General features: G+C 41.0%; 2 protein-coding genes and 1 pseudogene across 2 annotated transcripts; 1 reads left to right on the forward strand and 2 right to left on the reverse strand.

The window, feature by feature from the left end:
• Positions 1-2,417: 2,417 nt before the first annotated feature.
• On the reverse strand, positions 2,418-3,149 carry LOC146644295 (gap junction beta-3 protein-like). The gene has a single exon (XM_085395561.1). The coding sequence runs from the start codon at positions 3,147-3,149 to the stop codon at positions 2,418-2,420; it is 732 nt and encodes a 243-aa protein (XP_085251687.1).
• Positions 3,150-5,075: 1,926 nt separating this feature from the next.
• On the forward strand, positions 5,076-6,063 carry LOC146644296 (uncharacterized; annotated as a pseudogene).
• Positions 6,064-6,450: 387 nt separating this feature from the next.
• On the reverse strand, positions 6,451-7,352 carry LOC146644297 (gap junction beta-4 protein-like). The gene is made up of 2 exons (XM_085395671.1): positions 6,817-7,352; positions 6,451-6,727 (listed from the first exon to the last, which is right to left on the reverse strand). Exons 1-2 carry the CDS (start codon positions 7,350-7,352, stop codon positions 6,451-6,453), a joined length of 813 nt encoding a protein of 270 aa, XP_085251797.1.
• Between the last annotated feature and the right edge of the window lie 1,591 nt (positions 7,353-8,943).

Below are 8,943 nucleotides of genomic sequence, written 5' to 3' on the forward strand. Positions count from 1 at the left end.
AACAGCAGAGGTGGGACCAAGTCATTGTTTTGCAAGTCTCAAGTAAGTCTCAAGTCTTTATCCTCAAGTCTCAAGTCAAGTCTCAAGTAATGTCAGGCAAGTCAGAGTCGAGTCTCAAGTCACTGGTGTAAAAGTCCGAGTCAAGTCACAAGTCTGAAACTTTGAATTTCAAGTCCTTTCGAGTCTTTAAAAAAAAACAAAAAACGAAAAAATAATGTTGCAGTTATGCTAAATGTAAATATTAGACCATGTAATTTTAAAATCTGTGTTTTTCTCAACACATGACAAAATAGTGAACTTAGAAAATATACACAAATTGTGAAATTGCACCTCTTTAAAATGCAGCTCAATTAAACCTAGCTCCAAGAATAATTTTCACCGACAGTTCTGAGATACGCTGCATGTTATTCTTGGATGCGGTTGTAGGACCGGCTTTAAAATCGCATGACAAAAATATCATACACATTAAAAAAAACCTGTATCACCAACATAGCCTGGACAACATTTGCTAGTTAGATGAAGTCAGCTATCTCATCGTAGCATATTTATATGCATATTTATAATCATACGGTTCTTGGAGTGAGTGCACACACTCATGAAGTTTAGTAACTTCCGGTCACTGCAACAAGCCCAGGTACAGTTTACCGACAGATGGGTGCAGGACCTTGAAATGCACCGTGTAGAACGAAAGACCATCGTACGTATCATAAGTTTACCAGTCTCACAAATCGTCGTCATAAATATACATTCCTTAACCGTTTATTAATAGGACCTTTGAGCTCAACGGTAATTAATTAGTAGTGGAAATAATTTCTGGTAGCATCACAGAAATGTAGCAGTGACAACAATATTGTATGCTGTAATCGTACTGGGCAATTAGTGATACAAAAAACCTGTTTTATCCTGTGAATAAAAGCATATGTTTTTGTCAATGTACCATAATAACAGAAGCGAAACGCAATATTGTGTCAGGACAATTCACTATTCATGCACAATAAATAAAGGAGCATAGCGCGACAATTTCTGTTCAGCGCCAGACTTGCTTGTAACCTATATCACCAATTATGTTATGGAAATGACGTATTAACTACTAAAAAACACTGACCTTCGTGTAAATGCTTGGAGCAGACTAACCTGTGAGCTGGAGTGTTCTGGGACGTTATATTTGATCTTTGAATGGCTGCAATCCAGGCCATCCGTCGCATCTTTGTTACTTCGGAAACATGGCTTGAACAATTTCTCTTCAACGACGTAATCCGATAACAACCGATCTCTTTACCCGTCGGCTTCCCGTGGCTGTCATGCGACCGGCTATTGCAGTTAATAATACAACAGCTTCTTGACATTTTTGTGTTTCTTTTTATCACTGTATAACTGATTTTAATTGAAAGCCTGCGTGCGCTAGTACCGCTTGCCACGAGTTCCCAGAATCCTTTGCGGTTCTACCCGTGAATGACGTCACATTTTCAATCTCTATATAATATGCATGTTAAATTTTATATTTGGGGTAAAATATCAAGTCTTTTCAAGTAAACCGGTTCAAGTCCAATTCAAGTCCCAAGTCATTGGTGTAAAAGTCCAAGTCAAGTCACAAGTCTTAGAACATTTTTTCAAGTCAAGTCTAAAGTCATAAAATTAATGACTCGAGTCTGACTCGAGTCCAAGTCATGTGACTCGAGTCCACACCTCTGGTAAACAGTCACAAAACAACGGAACTCTGGGGATATCACTGATGGGTTCTGTCCCTTCATATGCCAATAAGGCTTGACTGCCACCAAGTGGATCAGTGACGCTATTGAAGAAATATGAAGCTGAATGACCATTTTACAGATTTTTACAAATATATACAAGTTGTAATGTTTATTTTTGTCACTTTGAGCGACTAAGTCAAACAAATTAATAGTCACTTTTGCTCAGTGTTGTACTGTCTGTAGTCACAAATCTGTGAATGTTCAGCCCATAATGTGAAAATCAGTTCTTGATATTTCATCAAACATTTATTTGTAAGATCACAACAGGGAATTAAAACATTTACATTAAATTACATTTTGGAAACTTTATAAATGTAAATACAATAAACCTGAATGCGTTCACCTTTTTTCATGGGTGCTTTTCAACAACACGCAGAGGCCTAAATTATCATCGTGTCCATTAGGGCCGTGGAGAGATCCCTTCTGAAGGTTAACAAAACACACACACACTTAAGTTCAGTTGAAGCTGATATGAGGTGTCAGATGTCAAGTGGATAATCTTACATTTGAATGATATTAGGAAGGGATCTTCAAATGTGCAGAACACCATATCAAAGATTTGAAAGCCAAAGGTGAAACTACTTAACATTTAATGCATAAAAATAGGTGATTAATAAGGGGCATGAGAAGATTTCTTGATTTTTAGTTCCCCAAAAGGGTCTTCAGCTATTCAGCGTGAGAGGACTTGCAGGCGTCGCAGTCCACTTCAGGGCGGACCTTTCTCGATGCAATTCTGATGCTGCCGTGTTGTTTTCGATTCACCACTCTGGTCGCAATCATGTAGAATATCTCACAAATGTTGAGCACCACACACAGGACGGATGCCCCCACCATGAAGTAGGAAAAAACGGTTTTCTCAGTGGGTCGAGACACGTAGCAGTCGACCAGATTTGGACAGGGGCTGACATCGCATTGAACCTTCCTGGGCAGCTTAAAGCTATCGTAGATGTAGTGGAGCAAGTAGAGAAAAGTGATCTCGAAACCAGTTTTGATGAAGAGGCTCATCAGGTACGTCCACCACAGGCCGCCATGCTTTTGTCCCGGGTTGTCGTAGAGCCGAGTGTTCTCGCCGTGCTTGGCTCGGTACTTGCGTTCCCGTTCTTCCCGGTAAGCCACGTGGAGCACCACCATGAATGAAGGGCAAGTGATGAAAACAAGTTGGAGGGCCCAAAGGCGAATGTGGGAGATGGGGAAGAAGTGATTATAACAGATGTTGGTGCAACCAGGCTGACGGGTGTTGCAGTCGAAGTGCCCCTGCTCGTCGCTCCAGACTCGCTCAGCAGCCACCACGAAGATCAGCACCCGGAAAACAAAGACCACTGATAACCAGATCCTTCCGAAGGCAGTGGAGTACTTGTTGACTCCGCTGAGAAAACCCTGAAGAACTTTCCAATCCATGAGTTCAGGCTTCAATACGTTTCTTTTAAGCTGTGAATATTTGGGGAGGCAGGAAAAAAAAGAAAACATAAAGGCAAAGTTATGCAATCATCCAGAGAATATCTGTTCCCAACAGTGGGTCTTTCAAATAGGTGTTCCCATTTCTGATCAAACTTTTGCTCGGAAGCTCTGAAACCTAAAGCTCTCCCACTTCTCACAGCATGTTTTCACTTATGTTCAAAATTTGACACTTTTAAAGAAATATGCCATTAATAATTAATGAAATGCTCACTGGTTTATAACATAAAATCCCTCGACAGCACAAAAGATACTTGATTCTCTACCTCGGCTACCTTTAGAAGAGTTTAAGCTGAAGCTTGCCTCAACTGTGTTCCACGTTTAGTTCTTCCATTAAACTTAAGGATTTCTTTTTCTAAATAAAGTTTTAAAATGAAAAATAACTTATGTGAGACTGTATCTAAAAGAAACTTACCTTATGACTTCTGTTCTTGCACGCAGTCTTTCATGCGTCCAGTCTGGGAAATAAACTTCCTAAAAAAATAAGTTAAACAGGTAGCATTGGTTCAACCTCTGGACGGATTGGTCATAATCTAGAGGTGTGTCCACTTCTGGCATCTACCCAGCTAATCGGAGTGCTGGACAATATACTACCTTAAAGTTATGAATGCAGCAAAAAAATTACAAAATACACATACGTAGTGATACGCTATCATTTAGCCTTACTAAGGCACATTTTAAATTGTATTTGTCCACTGTGATTTGAGTTTCTTATGTTTCTTATCAGTCTCATGAGGCAGTTGAGATGTGAAGATATGTCCTTGGGTAGGTGCTTAGTCAACCAGGCTACCACCTAACATTTGTTTGAGCAACAACTCTAAAATGCACCTGAGATATGGAGAGTTGATATCGCTAAACAGTATATGCATTTGTTTGTTGATTTTCTAAGGTTAGGAAGTGCAGCAGTCACCACGTTATAAGTACACTCAGTACAAATCTGTTCTTTGATATGACGCTCGTAGAAGGAATGCCAAATGTAGTTTTTACTGAGGTGGTGCGAAACTAGTGTAGGAGTAGTGTTTGTTTTTAATGCTACTCCCTTCACTTACCACATGAAGTTGTCATGTGGATACATCACATTGTGGTTTTGCTGACTACTTTAAAAGATCTTATGGAATGGTAGTAGCAGTCTGGCTCTATTAGTTCATTTTACAGCATTGCAATTTGTCTCAAGCACTTAACCAGAACACCAGTGATCTGTCTCAGCTTTGGGTTGGGTTTAGCCACTTGCTAAGTTTACAGAAACTAGAACAGCATTTCAAATAAACTTTTATATATTTTGGCGTGACGATTTTTCTGTTGAATGTTCCAAACAGGTAAAACATTCTGTAGAAAGTGATGGAATTTAAATGAAAGTCTAACCATGGTGGATAACTAAAAAATGATAAATTGTTGAGAAGTTATAATGTCCAGCCTAATTCTTTCTGAGTGTAGTTAAAGAAAAAATCAGTTTACTTTAATTCATTCAGCACAGGTTCAGAAATTTTGTGTTATGTAGATTGGAGAATCATAACGGTTGGTTACATTGTAACCCAGGTTCTCTGAGGGGAAAGACTAGATCTACACTGAACAAAAATTTAAACGCACACTTTTGTTTTTGCTCCCATTTTTCATGAGCTGAACTCAAAGATCTGAAACATTTTCTACATACACAAAGGACCCATTACTATCAAATATTGTTCACAAATCTGTCTAAATCTGTGTTAGTGAGCACGTCTCCTTTGCCGAGATTATCCATCCCACCTCGCCGGTGTGGTATGTCAAGGTGCCGATTAGACAGCATGAATATTGCACAGGTGTGCCTTAGCCTGCCCACATTAAAAAGGCCACTCTGAAATATGCAATTGATCACACAGCACGAGGCCACAGATGTGGCAAAACCAGTCTGTATCTGGTGTGGCCACCATTTGCCTCATGCAGTGCAACACATCTCCATCGCATAGAGTTGATCAGGTTGTTGATTGTGGGCTGTGGAAGGTTGGTCTATTCCTCTTCAATAGCAAAGTTGCTGAATATTGGCTGGAATTGGAACACGCTGTCATATCCGTCGATCCAGAGCATCCCAAACATGCTCAATGGGTGACATGTAGGGCGAGTATGCTGGCCATGCAAGAACTGGGATGTTTTCAGCTTCCACGAATTGTGTACAGATCCTTGCAATATGGGGCCGTGCATTATCATGCTTTAACATGAGGTGATGGTCATGGATGAATGGCACAACAATGGGCCTCAGGATCTCAACACGGTATCTCTGTGCATTCAAAATGCCAGCAATAAAATACACTTGTGTTCGTTTTCCATAACATACGCTTTCCCATACCACAACCCCACCCACCATTGGTCATTTGATCCTGAGACGGTTTCTGACAGTTTGTGCAGAAATTCTTTGGTTATGCAAACCGATTTTTGCTGCAGCTGTCTGGGTGGCTGGTCTCAGACGATCCTGGAGCTGAACATGCTCAATGTGGAGGTCCTGGGCTGGAATGGTTACACGTGGTCTGCGATTGTGAGGCCGGTTGGATGTACAGCCAAATTCTCTGAAACACCTTTGAAGAAGGCTTATGGCAGAGAAATGAACATTCATTTCACGGGCAACAGCTCTGGTAGACGTCCTGCAGTCAGCATGCTAATTGCACGCTCCCTCAAAAGTTGCGACATCTGTGGCATTGTGCTGTGTGATCAATTGCATATTTCAGAGTGCCCTTCTATTGTGGGCAGGCTAAGGCACACCTGTGCAATATTCATGCTGTCTAATCGGCACCTTGACATGTCACACCTGCAAGGTGGGATGGATAATCTTGGCAAAGGAGACGTGCTCACTAACACAGATTTAGACAGATTTGTGAACAACATTTGATAGTAATGGGTCCTTTGTGTATGTAGAAAATGTTTCAGATCTTTGAGTTCAGCTCATGAAAAATGGGAGCAAAAACAAAAGTGCTGCGTTTATATTTTTGCTCAGTGTACATTGCTGAACATGTGGAATATGTAGAGTGGAGAGATAGTCTTGACATATGGTCATATACATCCAAAAAAAAAATCATTTTGATAGTATCAGATTAAACGTTTATTGAAATAGCAGTACATACATGCTCAACACATCAATGTTGGGGAACAAAAACATAAAATAGTTAAAATGTAAAATTGGTTTCAAAATAACCAACATCATCTATTTGTAAGCATTTGCTGATGATTCTGATTCTGATATTTAAAAATTCATTATGTCTCTCAGGACATAATGAGCTCAGGCTATGGTGTAGGGCGGGGCTGAACCCTTCTGGCCCGGTTCTCCATTGGTCACACTCTTCTCCAGAACCGGTTCTTTGTAGGCTGAGTTTTCATTACCACTCAGAGGAACTCTGGTCATCATGAAGGAGTTGTCTCTCATGGAGCGAGGTCCTTTTTTGCAGCATTCCCGGAACCTCTTCCCACACAGATATAACACCTCACAAAGAGTGAGGAAAATGCACACAAAGCTGGTCACCACCATAAAGACAGTAAATATCTTCTTTTCCGTTGGCCTGGAAAACAGAGTGTAAGAGATAAAACATAATGTAGGATTAAGCGTTTGAAATTTTTGGCCATTTAGAACCTTAAAGGTATCCCTTACCTCGCAATGTAGCAGTCCACCACATTGGGACATGGCTCTTCTCTGCATTTCACCAGTGGAGGAAAGAAGGCAGCTTCGTAGAGGTAAAACAGCAGGAAGACAAACACGCCATCCACAGTTATCTTGAACAGCAGGCTGAAAAAGTAGGTCCACCAGAGACCCCCTCGTTTCTTTCCTGTGTTATCATACAGAGGTGTGCAGTCTTCTCCGTACTTTAGCCGGTGCTTACGCTCCCGGTCTTTTCTGTAGGAAACGTGGAGAGTCACGAGAAGGGATGGACAAGTCACAAAGATCAGCTGGAGAGCCCAGAGTCGGGTGTAAGAGATGGGGAAGTAGTGGTCATAGCAGACATTTTGACAACCAGGCTGGCGGGTGTTGCAATCAAAGTCCTTTTGTTCGTCGCCCCAGACCTTTTCACAAGCCACCAAGAAGACCAAGAGCCTGAAGATGAAGACAATGGCAAGCCAGATTCGACCAAACCTTGTGGCGTACTTGTTAGTCCCACTGAGGAGACCCTCCAAGAAGATCCAGTTCATGGTGTTGTTTCAGATGTCAGTTGAACCCAATTGTAGAAACAGAGCACTAAAAAAGAAAATCCCAAGATGTGGGACCCACTGCTGAGGTATCGCTCGCTTGGACGCACTCTGAACTGGGCATGTCAAGCACGAAGGTGCTTTAATATGTTTCTTAATACCTGCCTGTGCCTTCTTGGCACAGTCAGAAAGGGAGGGAGGTACACAGAACAAAGCAAACATAGACCCATTCTTCAGCTAGAGTCACTTCTGTAACTGGTGATAAAACACACACACACCTTGACTAGTTCAGTAGTTCACACAGGCTCTGCACCATCCTGGACGCTACAAGTCTTACATTCAAAGAAAGCCAGTTAGCCTGACTTAGAATAAATAAGGAAAGGTATGTGATACAACGAGCCAGGTTGTGTCAAAAGATACAAAAAGTCTGCCTATCAGGAAGTTTCTTAGAAAGAGACAGATGAGTATTCACTTCTGAGGAAAGTTTTTATACACACCAACCTGTCTTCTCCTGACTTTAGCGTTACTGTATATTTAAAATGTGGCCAAAAGTGTACGATCCTATCCTTGGATAAGTTGGAAACAAAGACAAAACATCACAGGTGATTTATACAATCCCATCCTTCCTGTATGAGGAACTCAATTTTATTTGTATAGCATTAAATCACAACAACAGTTCCTCAAGGTGGTTTGTATTGTGAGGTAAAGACCCTGCAAAAATACAAAGAAAACAGAGGTTATAATAAAATATAATATTGATTCACTCTTTAGCTAAATTATAATTTGGGCAAGACACTTCACCCGTTGCCTTCTGGTGGTGGTCAGAGGGCCCGGTGGTGCCAGTGTCCGGCAGCCTCGCCTCTGTCGGTGCGCCCCAGGGTGGCTGTGGCTACAATGTAGCTTGCCATCACCAGTGTGTGGATGTGTGTGTGAATGGGTGGATGATAGTGTATAGTGTAAAGCGCTTTGGGGTCCTTAGGACCAAGTAAAAGCGCTATACAAATACAGACCATTTACCATAATAGAAAGGGGAAAAACAAGAAAACAGAAAAAGACACAGCACCTCTGTGAAATCATTTTATTTTATTTTTTGCAAAATCTGTTACAATCACAAGACAAAACTTGTCAGATTGGACAAAATGCAACACAGTTGCAACACAAATAATAAAGAACCTTGAACCTTGAGTTACAATAACCTTATTCTCAATTTTATAACCTATGAAGCTGGTCCTAGATGAACAACCTTTTTGTATATCAACCCTTGCTATTAAGGCGGTCTGCTGGCTGGCTCCACAGCTCTACAGTGCACAATAACTTTAGAGTGGATATAGAGAACCACATCAGCCAGAGTCAAGTAATCCTTTGGGTTTAGACCACAGACTGTATAATATGGTTATGACATTGTACGTGTCTGCGTGAAGCTGGACAATGAAATCCAGCTATATTAGATTAGATCAGCAGTTGATATTCACTCTTGGAGAGTACTGATGTACAAAGACGCAACAACGCTATAGGAAGGTGTTTATGTCTACAGCCTACACAGACGGAGAGGCCCAGGAATACCTGACTCATTATTATTATTTGTGGATTAATA

This window comes from Rhamphochromis longiceps, linkage group LG22, assembly GCF_057381845.1.
Source record: "Rhamphochromis longiceps isolate RC_006_pf linkage group LG22, R_longiceps_female_GT1.1, whole genome shotgun sequence".
In the NCBI taxonomy this organism is placed as follows: domain Eukaryota; kingdom Metazoa; phylum Chordata; class Actinopteri; order Cichliformes; family Cichlidae; genus Rhamphochromis; species Rhamphochromis longiceps.

What these genes read in the sequence shown, in the direction of transcription:
- LOC146644295 (XM_085395561.1), bottom strand. Translation starts at nt 3,149, where the DNA reads ATGGATTGGAAAGTTCTTCAGGGTTTTCTCAGCGGAGTCAACAAGTAC.
- LOC146644297 (XM_085395671.1), bottom strand. Translation starts at nt 7,352, where the DNA reads ATGAACTGGATCTTCTTGGAGGGTCTCCTCAGTGGGACTAACAAGTAC. An exon ending in GTGGACTGCTACATTGCGAG is followed by an intron (nt 6,728 to 6,816) that starts GTAAGGGATACC and finishes TCTGTTTTCCAG; the next exon opens with GCCAACGGAAAAGAAGATAT.